The sequence below is a fragment of the Bos taurus genome, chromosome 9 (assembly GCF_002263795.3).
Source record: "Bos taurus isolate L1 Dominette 01449 registration number 42190680 breed Hereford chromosome 9, ARS-UCD2.0, whole genome shotgun sequence".
NCBI classification, from domain to species: Eukaryota; Metazoa; Chordata; class Mammalia; order Artiodactyla; family Bovidae; genus Bos; species Bos taurus.
This window is the reverse complement of record NC_037336.1, coordinates 60,036,093-60,054,314: the sequence shown is the minus strand read 5'-3', so window position 1 is coordinate 60,054,314 and position 18,222 is coordinate 60,036,093. Positions and strand designations below refer to the sequence as shown.

The following is an 18,222-nucleotide window of genomic DNA, read 5'->3' as shown; positions in this document are numbered from 1 at the left end:
CGCTGGTATGTTAAAATACTCCTTCCTGGTAATATGTCAAATAGAATGACTTCCACATTCAGATGTGTGGAATATTTCCACCCACTTGTACCTCAAATGCAAAACAACTAAAAATGTATTTATTGTAAAATGCCTGCTTTTTCTGATTGTAAATCATGCATATAAATATTAATTGCAAGAAAGTTGAAAATAAAAAAAAAATTTTTTTAACAACAGACATTGATTTTTGCACAGTTATTCTACATACCTGAAAGTCTTTGATCAAAATCCAGTAGGATTGGTTCCCAGTGAGAACTTTCCTCCTAGCTTGTAGATGGTCACTTCTCACTATGTCATCCTCATCTGGCCTTTCTTCACCGTGTTCGGGGCAGGGGTTAGTGGAGAGAGCTCTCAGGTGTCTCTTCTCACAGAAAAATATTTTCTCAAATAAGAAACATGCATACCTTATACCTCTCCTCGGGAAAAACACTGCCAGAATTCTGGGCAAAATCTTCATAGTCTGTTTTGCATTTTTTTTTTTTAATGTGGACCATTTTTTTTTAAGTCTTTACTGAATATTGCTTCTGTTTTATGTTTTGGTGTTTTGGCATTGAGGCATGTGGGATCTTAGCTTGAACTCACACCCCTGCCCTGGAAGGTGAAGCCTTAACCATTGGACCCCCAGGGAAGTCCACCACAAAGTCTTCTTCATCATTTATATTTTTAATATTCAGTGAAATCTCTACCTTAAAGATAATTGCATGCCTTATTTCAAAATACTATTTTTAGTAGGAAACAATTCATATTGCTTAAGAAAATTTAGAACATATAAGCAAAAAGAAGACAATGCTCTTAGTACTTTGCTGTGTATCTGCAATCTTCTTGCTGTGGGCAGAAGTGAATCTTTAAAAAAAAATAATGATCAAACTGTATATATTGTTATGTATTAATAACTTGCCTTCTTCACAATTTATTGGGAACGTCTTTTTATATCATTAAATATTCTACCATCTCTCATCATTTTTACTGTCTGGATGTACCATGGTTATTATTTTTTAAAAGTTACTATGATAATATATAATGAAAATCTTAGCTAAATTTTTACACACATCTATGACAATTTTCATTGAGTTCTAGAAATGGAATTTCTGAGTTAAAAGGTACGTGTATTTTGGAGGCTTTGATACACACGAAGTCCCCTTGAGAAACACGCTCTTTCATTAACTGTGGATGAGAGAGGGCTCTCAGTTCTATCTATACCTTTGATGAGTAACTGTTATAAATCCTCCTCGATTGTACAGGTAGAAATAAAATCTCATGAATTGTATAGGTAGAAAATACCATCTCATCATTTTAATTTGTCTTACTTTGATAACTTCTGGGATTGGGTATTTTCTTGTAAATTATTTGTTGATCACATTTCTTCCTTTATTGACTTTATCTTTCTGTTCTTTGCCCATTTTCTATTAGAGGAATCACTTATCTTCCTAATGCTCAAGAGTTTTTCATAAGTTAGCTAACCGTCTGACACATGTTGTGTATGTGTTGTTATATGTTGCCCGGCTAGTCTCCTGTGTGTTAGGATAGTTCAGAATGTCTTCTGTGGAAAAACATCTTTAGGTTTTATATAAATACGTTTTCTTCCTCTATCATTTCTGTCACTAGATATTAATAAGGCCCTCCTTATTCCAAGATGATTGAAGCTGTTTTTGTATTTTTTTCTGAGTCATTGGTTTTTGAAGGGTGTGATGTTTCTCCAAAGTCTGCCAGGAAGGGAATTTGGCCATTTGCCTTCAGAAAAACAACAGTGGAGACTCATAAAATAAAGACTGGTCACTGGGTAAAACCACCCAGCGTGTCCTAGAAAGGGGAGGAGAGAGATCTTACACGTTTACTATTCACCAATCCCTTATCATGCGTCTAGCAGCTCTATTAACTTGCTTTTCAGGTGGAAGAAGTTTCAAATGGAGAAAGTTTGAACATCAGGTGCATGTTTATTAAACTCTGGAGTGAGACAACTCCTCATGTTGGCCAGAACGGAGGTTTTGGACAGTCAAGACCTTTGTTTTGTTCCCTGGTGAATAGCAAGCGTGGTCATGGTACGCAGTGTGTACATGATGACTGTGCTGGAGGATGAAGGACCTGATGTTGTAATGTGTCTCCTAGGTGTTTCATGGGAAGATCCAAGGGTGTGAGTCCTGCACTTCACTGCTTCCTATTAAGGAGTGGCAAAGTAAGAAAAACTCTAAATGAAGGCAGAAATGAAATTTTCAGGGTTACTTTTCTATCAACTGTAGAGATACTGATTTGTGTGTAAAGGTGAAACTGCCTCAAATTTAGCACAGTAGGATATGGTGCTGAAGACTGGAAAATATTCAGAGAAAAAATTATGTTGGGCAGAGTAAGCAAAATAGTGGCATCCACCCAACAAGAGAGATAAGAGATACCACCTTCCTCCATCTGATGCCATAGCGTGTGTCTAAGGCAGTAACAATCAGTTAGCCTTATCTGAATAAGGAAGAAACAGTTCTAAGAAGATTCATTTTCACTGTGGGGGTAGAGCGAGGAGCATTCTGGGCAATAACAGAAAAATCAATTATTTTTCAATCAGATGGAGTGTCCTCATAAATTCAAGGCACAGAACATCATGTGACGTGCCTTCATGAGAATGATGACCGTGAGAGAAAGAGTTTAGGATCATAATTCCAAGCTTGCTTCTAGGAAGAGAGCTCTTTGAAAAGCAGAACTTTGTTCCTGTAAGTGTGGTTCTGTTACATAGTGGCATGTCCTAAAGGCACACCACTCTGCCCGGTTTACATCCACAAAATCCCATTCGGTCCAACCTCTCATTTGGCTACGATTTTCTAAGTTACATGCCAAAATCCTCTCTTGACAGCATGACAACACATACAAAAACACATAGAAATATAAATTATAGATAAAAAATATAAACACAAAACAATAATCCTTCTGGTTAGCAAAATTTATAATAGTAAAATATAATATATATTTATACATATTAACAAGAGGATAACCAAGAAAGTAGAAAGGGTAAAGACGCTGGACAAATTTAAAGTGAAATCCTAATTATAAAGTTTTTGATCAACACAAAAGATTGGAAAGTCAGCTCTTGCAAAAAGCTCCAAGGAGAATATGAAAGTTGGAAACATAGTCTGCAAGTCTGCCTAAGCCCAGGGAGCATGAGAACCCTGGGGAAATGTTTACATACACAGTTTCCTTAAGTGTGAGGCTACAGCACAAAGCCCAGAAATGTACAAGCATTAAACTCTGTTTACAAGACTGAAAAGGTGAAGAGCCGTGAGGGTATCCACCCTGTATCAACCTGACACAGCCCATGTACACCAGCCTTCGGCAATGGCCCTAAGTTTACAATGAACATTGTGGTGGCTGGGAATACCCCCTGTTTTCTGCCAGCACTAAGCTACTTACCGGTGCGCTGGCTACCTGAGGGCCAGAAATGCACCGCTTCCAGGTAGGTGCATTCCAGACCCAGGCACACAGAGAAGTTCCAGAGTGTGAGGAATGAAGGCACTACCTGGCTGCCAGTGGTTCACTATCAGATTATCCCTGTTAGATTAGTTAGACAAACTGCCAATTCTTGATGCTGTGCAGCCATTCCTGTTTTCTAGAGGGGTCTGTCTCCAACTGACCCAAAAGGGAGCTGTCAGTGCCTAACTGTGATCAGAATTGCTGTGGTGTTTCAGAGGAGCAGCCCTGGACCCTAGGATTCCCAGCTCCCCTCCCCACTCTGTCCAGACATGCCCCTAGGTAAAGTGTCGCGAAGCGAGCTGCGGTTTGGGAAGGAAGGACAGTGATTACTGTGTATGTCCAAGGAAGTGGAAAATGTACAACTCAGATGTTTCCAAGTTTCTAGGAACAGTTCTACTTAGAAAATCAGTCATACCCTCAAAAATATTTCCAGTGTTCTAACTTATATATCCTAACTGATGAGGTGACTGTCTAGTTTTATTTGTGCCAAGGTCTGTTTCCTCCCCAGGGGGTGACCTATTTTTTTGTCTTATGCCAAGAAAATTATAAGAAAAATGCTGACCGATGAAGGTTACACATCATGCTTAATCACCACTTTGACTTGCAATAACATAAAATAAAACATTCACTGGGTCATTCAGGCAAGAACATAACCTCCCAAGCAGCCGACACACCCACCGAGACTTCTGAAATTTCTGAGTCTGGTTCCCAGCTGTGTGTCAAGAGCCAAACCATGACATCAGGTCTTGCGTCGCCCCGGAGAAACTCAGGGCAGGGCTGTCACAGCAGACTGTGCTTGCCAATCTGAGATTTCCCAAGAGTTGTCTTAGCTTTTCACTACATCAAACTGTCAATGATAGAAGCCAAGGTCTGCAATGACCACCATGATGAATCTCCTTCCCTCCCCCACTTCCAATCTTGACCTTGGGGAAGAATACCTGCCCATCTTCCAGGATTCCAAAGCCCACTCCTCAAAGACTGTCAGGGGGCATTATGTGAAATAAGTCAGAGAAAGACAAATATTGTATGATTTCACTTGTATGTGGAATCTAAAAAAATACAACAAAAACAAATATAACAAAAAAGAAAGGGACTCATAAATATAGAGAACTAATAAATTAGTGGCTACCAGTAGGGAGAAGGAAGGGGGAGGGGCCATACAGGGGTAGGGGAGTAAGAGATATGAACTATTAGGTATAAAATAAGCTACAGGGATAGATTACACAATGCGGGGAATATAGCCAGTATTTTATAATAACTATAAATGGAGCATAACCTTTAAAAGTTGTGAATCACTGTATTGTACACCTGTCACTCATATAATATTGTCCAGCAACTACTGTTGCTGTTGCTCAGTCGTGTCCAACTCTGTGACCCCACGAACTGCAGCGCTCCAGGCTTTCCTGTCCTTCACTATCTGAGTTTTCTCACTCAATGTCCACTGAGTCAGTGATGCCATCCAACTATCCCAGCAACTATACTTCAATTAAAAAAATATATGCATTAAAAAAAAGGTTAAAGCACTGAACCCAAAGTGGGGAAAGGTCAGCAAAGTTTTCTTTCTCTTTGGCTTGGCTCAGTCAAATGAAAATCTCTCAAAAAAAAAAAAAAAATGCATTGGGACTTCCCTGATGGTCCAGTGGTTAAGACTGCGCTTCTAGGGAAGGGGTCAGGGAACTAAAATTCCACATGCTTCACAACGTGGCCAAAAAAACCCCAAAACAATGGCTTACTTTTTTCTGGTCTCTTCTGATGGGGTAAAGCAACCATGCCCATAAAAAGGCCAAACAATGGCCATGAGAAAAACTGCCCCTGGAAAAGGGATCTTAGCAAAAGAACCTCAACAAGTTACATGGGCTTTCTAAAGTTTAGGAGTCCCATAGTAGGTTTTTAAGACCAAATCACCTAAAAGCACTGTCCAACTCCATCACAACCCATGGTTACCTCTTGTTGCAGTCTCTGGAACTGTCTCTCCCCTGTTTTAAATCCTTCAGGGGCTCTCAGAATGCAATCCGTCCCTCCTTCTCTGGGCTCCTGTCTGCCATCTTCCACCAGGGCATGTGTTCTCAAGCAGGCCTTTTTTGTTCCCTAAAGGGACACTGGCCAATGTGTCGGGACATTTTTCATTGTCACACTGAAGTGGAGGAAGATCTAACACCTCCAACACAGAAGACAGCCTCACCCGACAAAGGACTTCCTGGTCCAAACATCAGTAGTGTCACGGTTGAGAAATCCTACTCCAGCCATACAAACTCTATTGTTCTCTAAGCATGGCAGATTTTCTCATAAGCTTCTGCACCTCTACACAGGCAGTTTCCTTTACCTGGAATGCCCTGCCATACTTCTGTGCCCAAGAAATGACCGTGTAGCATACAGAATCCAACTCGAGACGTCACCATCTATACGCTCCTTTCCAGATTCCTCAAAGAGAGATGTTTCTTCTGTGCTTCTCCAGCTTCTGGTACCCACCTCACACCGGTCACAGGGCCCCTAAATTGTCTGTCACCTGCTAAAGGCAGGACCTCAGCCCCATTCATCATTTTTCCCCCAAGTGCCCATCTGGAAATCAATCACTGCATGCTGAGTAATCAATCAAGGAATAAATGCAAATGTTGCCAGGCCATGCCAAGTCACTTCAGTCATGTCTGACTCTGTGCGACCCCATGGACTGTAGCCTGCCAGGCTCCTCTGTCCATAGGATTCTCCAGGCAAGAATACTGGAGTGGGATACCATGCCCTCCTCCCGGGGGTCTTCCGAACCCAGGGATCGAACTCATGTCTCTTAAGTCTCCTGCACTGGCAGGTGGGTTCTTTACCACTGGCGCCACCTGCACCTAAGGCTTGCTGGCAACAATATCTGAGGGACAACAGTGTCCTCAACACCAAAAACAACAACAGCAAAAAACTAATCAAATGCTTATAGTGTAGACAGGGGCTGTATTAAACACTGGGACACATATCAACTCATTTCATCCTTAAAACAACCCTGCGAGTTACATACCATTATCACCAGCATTTTACAGATGGGGAAATTGAGGCACAGAGCCATTAAGCCACTTTCCCAAGGTCCTCAAAGCTAGCTGATATTTAAACCCAGACAGCTTGGCCCTAGAGCCTCAGTCTTCCAATATCCATGCCAAGACAATTATACTAACAACTGACAGTCCAGCTGCTCAGAGGCCTCCAAGAAACACAGTTGACACCTCTAGAACAGTACACCAGCAGCAGCCTGTGACCCTGCCTGTCAACGCTGCTTGCCAACCTCCATAATACTTCTGGCAGGAGACACAACCTCCTCACATCACAGAACGACATGACGTACCCAGGGAAATCCATGGTAGCATAAAGAAGACACAAAGGATCAGTCCCCAAAGTGCCTCTTACCTTGTTCATGCTGTAGGGACTGCAGCAAGGAATCAGACATGTCACAATGCGAGGCAGCTCTTAAAGATTCTCCTTGCTCCTGTTGACCTCACTTCCTGAAGCAGACAGCTGCACTGCAATCACAAAGAAAAGATCTTTCAGAGCAGTCCTGTGTCCAGGGGAACTTTTTGCCATGATGGCAAGGCTCCATGCCTCTTCCATTCAATATGGTACCCACTAGCCATATGTTGCTACTGAGTACTTGTTGCTACTGAGTACTTGAATTATGGCCAGTGCAACTGAGGGCTGAATTTTAAATTCTGTGTAATTTTAATTAAAACTCAATGTAAATAACCATGTGTGGTCAGTGATTACCATAATGGACGGTGCAGGTCTAGAGAGTCTACTCAAGAGTCTTGAGGCTGCAGACACTGGGCACACCAATGTCCAAGGAAAAGTTGGATATCACATGCTCTGAGTGACTGTGGATGCACAGGGAGAAGAACACTCATTCATTCAATGACTATTTTTTGAGTACGTACTATGCACTGAGTACTGAGGATACAGTGACCAGTAAACCAGAGAGGTCAGTTATATAAGGGCTTCTAGTACAGCCTCTAGTCTCCTTGGGAAGGGAAAGGCTCTAGTATATGAGCAGCAAATGTGCCAAATCTCAATACCATGCAGTCCACAAGGAATAAAAGAACAGACTAGTTGAGACTTCCCTGTGGCCCAGTGGTTAACATTCTGCACTTTCACTGAAGGGGGCATGCGTTCGATCCCTGGTCAGGGAACTAAGATCTCACATGCTGCATGATGTGGTAAAAAAGAAAAAACAAACAATAGACTAACCAGTCAAGAAACAGACCAGCATTTGCTGGAGCCTGACTGTACCACTGTCAGGACTTAATAGCTAGAGCCTTCCATGGAGCTTTTTGAGAGGCAGTGTACCAGAAGGAGTTCTACTTTCCATGGGCCAAATGAAGCAGATGACCCAACATCCCCTCAAATGGGAAATAGGGTCCATGTTTTTATCCACATTGTTGGTTCTTTAGGTAGGTTTTTCGATTCATTTGAATTACATTTTAGAACACAATGGTCCTTGTTCAGTTCCAGGATTCTTAATTTGTCAAATATTAAGGAAAAATAAAGAAAGAAAATACATTCAACCACTTAATTGAATCGGTAGCCTTTTCCTTTGAAAGATGTTTCTGGGAGGATTTGAAAGGAGAACAAAACATCGTAAGGTGCCTTATAATCACCTTATTTCTGTATGTTTTCAGGTTGCAGCTAGGAAGGATTTATGTATCTGAATCTTTCCATAAAGCCTGGAATTCGAGGTTCAAGCAGAACTGCAGTGTCTTAAAAATATATTATTTTTAATTATAACAACAGTGTACAAAATATTCAAGAGGAAAAGGGAGACGTACGCAGAATCCCACTGGCCCAGCATCACCTTTAGTTTTTAGCAGACAGCCTTCGTCTATTGGAGAACGACATCAGGCATGTCTGCTGACTGAGTCGAAGGCACTTAAGTCCAAGGCTGTATTCTCCATTTTAACATCTTTCACTAAGAAGGAAGTGATTTTGCAATATATGTTTTCAAAAGATAAACCCTTACTCCACGCAGATTATCATTTTGCAAACACAATGTTATTATAAATCAGAAGACAGGGAGAGGAGACTGCCGATCACTCCTTGGCTATTTGAGACACATAAATTCCAAAGAAAATATTACATTCAGTCATAGCAATAACATATTTTAACAATGATGTACAACATGGAGAGACCCTGGAATTCTGCCTCTGTAGCCTAAATACATCCAAAAACACCCTCATCTGTACATGAGACCTGGGTAATCACTGCTTCAAAGCCAAGAAAATTCAATATCTAATTCTAACCAAGCTTAAAAGTGACTGAAAGAAAATTCTGCATGTAATTTATACTCTCTGAATTTCTAGAAGCAGATGTTAATGAATTTCAGGGTTTTAAAGGAGAAATCTAGACATGTTATTTCCTTTTTGACATATGTACTTGATCCATTTAAAAACTATGGCCCAACAATTAACTGGGAAGTTTGTTCAAAAACCTGGCAGAGATGACTGATGTCACAATTCCATTCAAAGGGACACACTGGTATCAACACAGGAAAGGTGGGCACAAGAAGATAATAACAAACAGACAAGGATTCTTGAGCATAATTTCCCCAAGGAAACCCCACCCAGTTCCAATCATCCCCCTATCCCCATGCCCTGAGAACTTGCTTACATAGCTTGCAGTAAACTAATTTTGGATCCTCTCCTGTCCGCCACGCCTGCCAAGTGTTCTTGTATCGTTTTCATGTATGTCGGTTTTACAACAAAGTCAGAATAAAAACTCTCCAAGGGAAATATTAATCACCTAGAAAATTCTTAATAAATATCATGAACAGATTTTTTTTTTCTTTGCTCTCACTCATCGGGCCGAGAGTGATGTCATGACTCTTAATGGAAGGCCTTAAAAACAATGTTGAAAATCGTTGCAAATGGCTTTCAGGATTTTCTTAGAAGAAGAAAATCTTTCCAGGTCCAGGATCACAAATCTTTTTTTAGATTTGTGATCTAAAGAATGTGATACTGTTAAGAATACCTTACACAGTGCTCAAAACTGTACAATGCATTTTTATATTCTTTAGTACTGGGATCAATTTGAGTGGTAGTTTTCCTAATTAGGAAATTGGATGCAGAGAGGAAAAAGAATTCTTCTTAGTAATGCTGTAGTAGGCAGTAGACCCTGTGCTGGAAGTGACTTCAAGACACTATAGAATTAAAATAAGTTCAAAGGCCACAAATAAAAGAACCTCCCGAAATAAAACATACACACACACTGAAAGATCACAATTAACACAAATAACCTCAGCCAACAAATGACAGAATTAGAAATTGGATCAGTCTGCTTCTGGACAGCATCAGAAAAGACTAGCCTTATTCTATCAAGTTATTTCAATCTCCTTTGAAATACAGAGAACCTGGTTGTTTTATAGCCAACTCAATTTATGAAGAAGCTTAGAAAAATCCACAGCTTAAAAAAATAAGACTGACTCAAGTATAAAGCATTCAGGGAAAAGATATCAGAGTTACCCTAGTAGAATTAAGGGAGTGTTTCTTTTTTAATTCTATTTTTCAGTGTTTCTTTTTAATTGTTCAAGAAGCTGAGGCCTTTCAAGGGCAGCAGAAGAAATGCCATCCCAACATGTGACTTCCACTCAGTCACTCCTAACAGGATTGGTTCAACCAGCAAAACAAAGCCCATTGTCAACCTTAGGCGTTTAAAAGCTTAGTTGAACTGTAATTCATCTTTCTAGGTGGGTTAAGAAGTGTGGGTGAGCAGGAAGGTAGAGACAGGGCACATGTGAGAAGACGAGAGCAAAGAGAATGAAAAGCAAAGGTGAAGGCTACGAAAAAGGAGAAAAGCAAAGGGCAAGTAAGCAAAAGAGCCTTGGGGACAGGTTCAGTGATATGGCCGACCCCCTCACCAGCCAGTCCTGAGGCTCCTGGGGACAGCGCCACATCCTAGGGCTTCTCCGGGATGATACACTCTCAGGGCTCGGGTGTCAGCAAGTGGGAGTCGGAGTAAAGTGAAGACCGGGCCTACCTGTTTCACCACTATTTATTTACCATCAATCTCCACCTACCACAGAGGAGAGTATGTTAAACTGGATCACTGATAATGGTGTAGAGAGGCATAGTGAGAGTAGAAGCAAACTTTATTCTCTTCTCCTTACTCTAAAGAGAAGCTTAAACATGTCAAATGGCTCTGTGTGTGTGTGTTGCACCATTTCTTAGCCCTTGAAAATGCAACAAATACTTATTACCAATAATCAATGATTCTGGTGGCTCAGACAGTAAAGAATTTGCCTGCAAGGCGGGAGATCCAGGCTTGGTCCCTGGGTCAGGAAGATCCCTTGGAGAAGGGAAAGGTTACCCACTCCAGTATTCTTGCCTGGAAACTTCCATAGACAGAGGAGCCTGGTAGACTACAGTCCGTGGGGTCGCAGAGTTGGACACAACTGAGTGACTTAACACCTTCAGTGGCATTAAATACCAATAAAAAATCAATGGAATATGATGAGCTGGGTTTTTCTTCCCACTCCAACTCCTCAATTTCTACCAAGATGCTCATTTTAGAAGCCTTTTCTGATATAACTCAAAGCTGGGGAGTTTTGGCACTCCCTACAGGAAACATGCCAAGAGGAGCCAGTGGTTCATGCCTCACATTGTCCAAGTTCCCACTGACTTTTACATACAACACAGCCTGAGGTCAGCCTGTGAATCAAGGCCCCCAGTCCCTCCCCTTCCACTGCTGAATCCAGTAGCCTGAGCAAAGGGCCAAAGCATGAGGACCCAAGAGCTTGTGGGAAAGGAATAAGGGAATAAAAAGATGAATGGGCGCTTGGAGAGAAAGGGAGAGCAAGCAAGGTGGTGAGAGTCTAGAAGAAATTCTCTAAATCTAGGACTTAGGAGCGTCAGAAATGATGTTAACAGATGAGAGAAATATCCCTAATATCCTCCACCTTAGGGGAGTAAATTTCATGCGTTGGGGTAATTAACACACCTGAAGCAAAGTCTGGACAACCTTCAAGTGGAATCCTTGTGCAAGACTGGAAAATGTAAAACTATTTTATTGCAGACACTCCAATCACTCCCTTCCACAATAAGGGGTTTTGGTGCTGGGATTAAAAGATGCAAAGGTGAAACAGTAAACAGACCCGTCCTCTACCCTAAACACACATACACTCTCCAAGTGGCTGTCTCCGTCCATTCTTCCTGAAAAGACAGCAACGTTTCCTGAGAAATATCTTGAAGGTCTTTCTCCAGCCTCATGGTTACATCAGACACGTGGCTCTGACTTTGCAAGACTTCTGTGTTTTTGCCATCCCTAGCTTTAGGCAGCAAACATGCCATAATCTGATTCTGCCCCAAGAGAGAGGACTATGTTGGCCACCCTGCCTTGATCCCCTGTGCCCTGCCCTCATGGCATGCCACAGGAAACACACCACCCAAGTCATCTGGCCACCAAGCATCATCAGGAGCCTTCTTATCCAAGGGTAGGCTAGGCAATTTGAAAATTAATATTCTGAAATACTAACTAGCATATGAGTTATATAGTTCAACAGGAAATTGATAAGGAAGAAATGAAAGGAATATAAAGGAAAGAGACACTCCTGGTAACACAAAAAAAACTTCCCTGAGAGCCAGATGAGGAGTAGCAAGCAGCATGCCAGCGAACAGTGCCAAGGGGTAGAGTGTCTGCTGCTTTCAGATGAATACTTCTGGCACATATGCTAGGGGTTCCCTGTAGTCTAATCCTAAATCAGGATATCCAAGTTCAGGGCTAACACTCTATAAAAGATCAATTTAAGTAATTTAGGAATATCTTAATTAAAGGCACAATACAGAAAAGCTCCCAAGAGGGTGTCTGGATCAGCCTACTTCTAGTCTGGGTGGGGCTATTTAATCCAGAGGACACAAATTCAGATGCCTAAGGGATAGACTCTTGAGACTCCCTTGGACAGCAAGGAGATCAAACCAGTCAATACTAATGGAAATCAACCATAAATATTCATTGGAAGGACTGATGCTGAAAGTCCAATACTTTGGCCACTTGATGAGAAGAACCCACTCAGTGGAAAAGACCCTGATGCTCAGAAAGAGGAGGGCAGGAGGAGAAGGGGGTTACAGAGGATGAAACAGTTGGATGGCATCATTGATTCAATGGCCATGAGTCTGAGCCAACTCTGGGAGATGGTGAAGGACAGGGAAGCCTGGCGTGCTGCAGTCCATGGGGTCACAAAGAGTCGGACACGATGGAACGACTGAACAACAATAAAGGTGTCAAGAAAGAATGAGATGAGGGAACAGTCAGGCCAGAGGAGAAGACAATGAGGAGCAGGTGGCCTGGACAATCTGCCAAGTGTCGCTCCAGGAAGGCAGGAAAAAGGGACATTAGGCACATGGCACCAGAACTTCTGATATTCAAGAAAGACAAAAACAGTGAGAGATTACATGAAATCACATGCCTTTTCAATGTTGGCAGTTTATATTAATACTTTGGAAATACTGAACGGGTTGGATTTGGTGGGTCAGGTTGTGTCTATTATCGTAGACCTTTCATGTTGGTTGGGGGATTCTTTGTTCCTTTAAATCTCCAAGGCTGATGGCCCCAGCCTGTCTCCTGATCCCCCAGGGTTGCACCGCTGAGGCTTCCCTGGGCACAGGGAGCCCAGTGGGAAGAGTGGGCAAGGAAGGGCTCAGGAACCATGTCAGTCTGCATACCAACTCTGCCTCTTGGCACTAACCTTCTCTGTGTCTCTCTATTCCTTCACCCGTAAAATTTGAGGAAATTCTTTATACCTCCTAAAACTGTTCTGACAATTAAATGGAGTAACATGAAGAAAGCACAGGATGCATGATGTTAAATAAGATGAGGCTCTTCACCTCTTCCTGTTTCCCACCACCATGCAGCATCATCTCATTATGCTTGCAATTGTACGGAGGTGTTTACCTCTCAATTACCCTACTGGATTACAAGTATTTCAAGGGAAGAGATTTTGTCTGTTTTATGCCCAAATAACCAGCATCTATCCCACCGCCCTATATACAGTAGGCACTCAATATATGCAAATTTTAATTATAATGATGTTATAGACTGAAAGTTTGTGTGTCCACCCCCCCCCCTCAAATGCATAGGTTGCCTAATCCCCGATATTTGGGTGGAGTCCCCATTGTGGGATTAGTGCCATTATAAGAAGAGATGCCAGAGAGCTCAAATGGGTGCATGCCTTCTTTTTCCCCCTCTCCTCACCACCTGAGGACACAGCAGGAAGTCAACTGTCTGTCAGAGAGCCCTCGCTAGGAATCAAATGGGCTGGCACCTTGATCTTGGGACTCAGCAGCCTCCAAAACTTGAGACATAAACTGCTGCTTAGCCTCTCAGGCTATGGTATTCTGTTATAGCAGGCTAAACTGTTGTTGGCAAGCATTTAGGAAGATCTTCCTTAAATCTAGCTCCAACAGAGCCTTCTTCCTCTCAATTTATGTTCTTTTGATCCTTTAATGTCAAAATCTATATCTACTCCTGACTTGGCTAGAATATAGTGAGGCTAAATGAAAAAACACCTTCAAATTTAAGAATGAAATCCTGAAGAGTTTTCTCTTGAGAGGTACGTTTAGGTCAACAGGGTACTATCTGGGTACTCTTTGTATGCCTCAGAAGAAAAAAATGAAATGTAAGAGATTTCATCATCCTACTAATAACTAGAGTCATGCCTTAATTTTAGCATCCTCAACTCATGTTCGCCAACAGTGCATATCACTGCCTGCTGTGGACTTGGTGGCTGGCCAGAGTTTGAGGCAATCCCCAGTCCACTTGTCCAGTTCAGACTGAGAAGGCTGACCTGTATTCATCTAGGACAAAAGTTTACTAACCATGACTGACTGATTCAGGTTTCTTTGATTTTGTTCTGAAAGAATCCTAGCGACCTTCCAACAATCTCAGCTTCCCTCTCCTTTGGGGCGTTTGCTGAACAATTCATACAAACACATTTCCTGTGATTTGGTGAGAAGGGAAAATAACTCAACAGAAAGCCTAGTCGGTGGATGACTTCAGAATGACCCACTGAAAAGGAAGCAAAGACAAGGAAATCACTCTGAAAGTATCTCTTTCCAGAAGCTCAAGGGGAGCAGATATCTTTCCAACAAAAGGTTTTCAACTGAGGAATTGAAATATTCTCAACAATACCTTGAGGATAAGGCATAGTGAGAAACGACCGTCTTATTGGGGGCAAGTGTTTACAAGTGAAACTCATCTGTTTAGCCAGCCAAACTGAGTGTGATGCCTTGTTCATCTTGGAAGAACCTTTCATTAATCTTCAGAAGAAAGCTCAATTTGGCATGACCGGCACCTGTTGAAAGCAATCTCAAGGATTCACTGTTGATTTCTGCTTTCCTGACACTCAAATTCTGTCCTCTGAACACCAGCTTCTCCACAGTGTGGCTTGTTCTTCATGAGGGCACCCTGTGTCCTAATGTTTGCTTCTCCCAGGGTGCTGGGGCATTCAATGCTCTTGAATGAGTTCAGTGTCATCAGAATGAATGACGTTCTCATACCTCGCAGATAGTGCACCTGGGGACCCCCAGAGTCATTCAAACATCAGAACACTGGGTGCCCATCTCCCCACCCCTGTGCCCCCAACTCTCACCTGGAGAGCCCCACACAGACTCTGGGGGGAATGGCATCTTGCTGCTTTGGGTCAGCAATTCCTGTGTGAGTGTAAACACCCACTGCAGCTCCTAGAACCTATGGCCCAGTCGGTGGTATTAATGTTTTCCCATCTGGGAACTTCCCTTTCCTGCCTTCGAACTTGTGCTCGTGCTTAATCACTCAGTCGTGTCCAGTTCTTTGCAACCCTGTGGACTGTAGCCCGCCAGGCTCCTCTGTCCATTGAATTCTTCAGGCAGGAATACTCCAGTGGGTTGCCATTTCCCTCTCCAGGGGATCTTTCTGACTCAGGGATCAAACCTGGATCTTCTGCACTGCAGGTGGATTTGAGCTCACGAGGCACTTACTATTTCCAATTTCCAACATACCTAAGGATTTAGGGGTAGGTAGAGTGGGGCTGGGTGTTAGAAGGGGGCCAGGCTGCATGACCTCAGGATTCTACTCTGCCAGAAATGCCTATCTGGGTTTCCCTAACCTCAGTTCTGTCATATCCAGTGGCTATTTGGCTGTACTTCAGGACAGAGCCAGAAATACGTTCTTTGTAGCTGATGCTGTATTGTTATGACTCACAGCCTGACTTTTCCTCACAGCAGAGCCATGCTGGGCGAGGAAGAGCTTAAGGATTAGGTCAAACATTGAGAACTGTGCTCCCAGTCAGCATCAGCAGCACAGGAAACTACCCTGAGAGAGCAGTCACCTCCCAGTGCTCTTTACACCCGGCTAAGTCTGTCCTGGGTCTGAGGAAAGGAATGTGCCTGGTGTTAACTTTCCAACGATCCAGAACTGGGTGACCGCACGCTGACGTTTTGGTAGCATGAGAGGCAAACAGGACTAGGAGGGAGACCAGGACGCAACCAGCTACCCACATCACAACTGTGGTCTGGAGAGGGGCCGAGTTCTCCCACAGCAGCCAAGAGAACAGCCACAGAAAACGGCTCCAGCCGCCGACCTGGAGGCCTCGTCCCGGGGGATCCTCTGATCTCATTACAGCAGTCGACACTAGTCCTCACAAAACAAACAGAGGAAATTTATGCCTGCCTTCGCCTGGGGAGAGCTCCGCATTCCTCACTTAACGAGAGTTCCAGCTTCAGAGACCACAGCCACGGGCTGGGGAGGATGTCTGCTTTGCTCCAAAGAAAGAACTGAGGTCCTGCCTCTTCCCCTCATTCTGGGGCTGGACAGGAAGGAGGTGAGCCTGGAGAGAGCCCCTGAACTGATGAAGTTCCCTTTCTTCTTCTGTCAACCCCACCCTGCCAGGCACAGTCAGTGGAGCCACTGGCTCTTGAACGGCCCTGGGAAAGCGCAGCCTTGAAGGGTTCCACCTGCTAAGGCCAGAAGCCCAAGAGAGAGGCTGTCTCGTGGAACAAAACTCGACATCGTTTGGTGGGAACATTTTTTCCCTAAAATACCCTTGCCCGAGCTTTGGAAAACTTTATCTAATCTGGGGTTTCCACTTTTAGAATAAATGGAAAGAGGAAAAAATTATTTTACACCCTTTAATTTCATCTCAGACGTAACTGAATGCTTGGTTCAGGAGGAAGAGGGTAAACAAATTAAGGACAGACTGGTGGTTTTGAACTGCAAGTGCATGGAGACATTTTTGGTTGTCACGATTGGGGGAGGGTGCTACTGTCATCTAGCAGGTAGAGACTAAGGATGCTGGTAAATATCCTACCAGGCACAAAACACCCCCCATAATAAGACTTGTCGGCTCTAAAATGTCAAGAGTGGGATAACCAACAAGGATCTACTGTATAGCACAGGGAATTCTGCTCAATGTTATCTGGCAGCCTGGATGGGAGGGAGGTTTGGGGGGAAAATGGATATATGTATATGGATGGTTGAGTCCCTTCACTGTTCACATGAAACTATCACAACACTGTTGATACCCCAATACAAAATTAAAAGTTCAAAAGGGAAAAAAACACGTCAACAGGGATGGAATTGAGAAATTCTGATACAGAGGCAACACTCGAGGATGTGGGTAGGTTTAAAAGAGTGCCAATTCTTAATCACATTCCAATAATGTTGAGAGCATGCAGTCAAAATGTGCACAAGTAACTGTGAAGAAGGCTGAGCACCGAAGAATTGATGCTTTTGAACTGTGGTGTTGGAGAAGACTCTTGAGAGTCCCTTGGACTGCAAGGAGATCCAACCAGTCCATTCTAAAGGAGATCAGCCCTGGGTGTTCTTCAGAAGGACTGATGCTGAAGCTGCAACTCCAGTACTTTGGCCACCTCATGTGAAGAGTTGACTCATTGGAAAAGACTCTGATGCTGGGAGGGATTGGGGGCAGGGGAAGAAGGGGATGACAGAGGATGAGATGGCTGGATGGCATCACCGACTCAATGGACATGGGTTTGGGTGAACTCCGGGAGTTGGTGATGGACAGGGAGGCCTGGTGTGCTGCGATTCATGGGGTCACAAAGAGTCGGACACGACTGAGCGACTGAACTGAACCACCACAAAAATTCACCAGTTCTTTCTTCAAGTAAAATAAATGAAAACTACCTTGTAACTATGCAGAGTCAGATCATTAAGAGCTGAATGGAAAAGAGTGGGGCAGCTTGAATTTGAGACGACATGATCAGCGTCAACATGAGTGCTGTGTTTATTTCAGGTGAAGGTGTGATCTCTGTGCTTACCATCATGATTCAGTGGTGAGCCCCAACAGAAGGGTTAGGGTAAGGGATTGCTGAGCTCGCCTCCATGATTACTGAAACCATACATGTAACCTGAGTAGATGTAGGGCTTGGGGAAAAAAATGGCAAAATACTTCAACTTTCACAATACCAGCAAAAATATGAGGAACCGTGGTAATGTTGACCTACATTCTAGGAAGGTTAAAAAAATAGCTGCATGGTAGGACACTAAATAAATGCAGAATTGCAGAAAGGTATCATAATGAAAATAATCGTCGTGCTTATTTTTAAATTCTCCCATTTCTAATTTTCTGTACCTGTTTCAAAACACCCCCTTTCCTCTACATTGCGTGCTTTCATTGCATCTGACTTAAGAATGTACGTTTCCATAACCCAGTCATCATTCTCTCACGAACTCTTTCATTCCCACGAAAGAAGGAAAAATCCCTTTTTAAACACAGCACATGCA

At 43.0% G+C, this 18,222-nt stretch overlaps 1 protein-coding gene across 4 annotated transcripts in view; it reads right to left on the bottom strand.

Annotated features, from left to right (window-relative positions):
* The window catches only part of BACH2 (BTB domain and CNC homolog 2), a 395,373-nt gene that overhangs the window by 292,996 nt on the left and 84,155 nt on the right, over positions 1-18,222 (bottom strand). For all 4 annotated transcript variants that reach the window (XM_059889877.1, XM_059889876.1, XM_024996978.2 and 1 more), the window contains exon 2: positions 6,874-6,986. Coding sequence is in view for 2 of the 4 variants with exons in the window: in XM_024996978.2 (XP_024852746.1) it covers positions 6,874-6,882 (9 nt within the window). In the remaining 2 variants the exon portion in view is untranslated. The remainder of the gene's footprint in view (positions 1-6,873; positions 6,987-18,222) is intronic.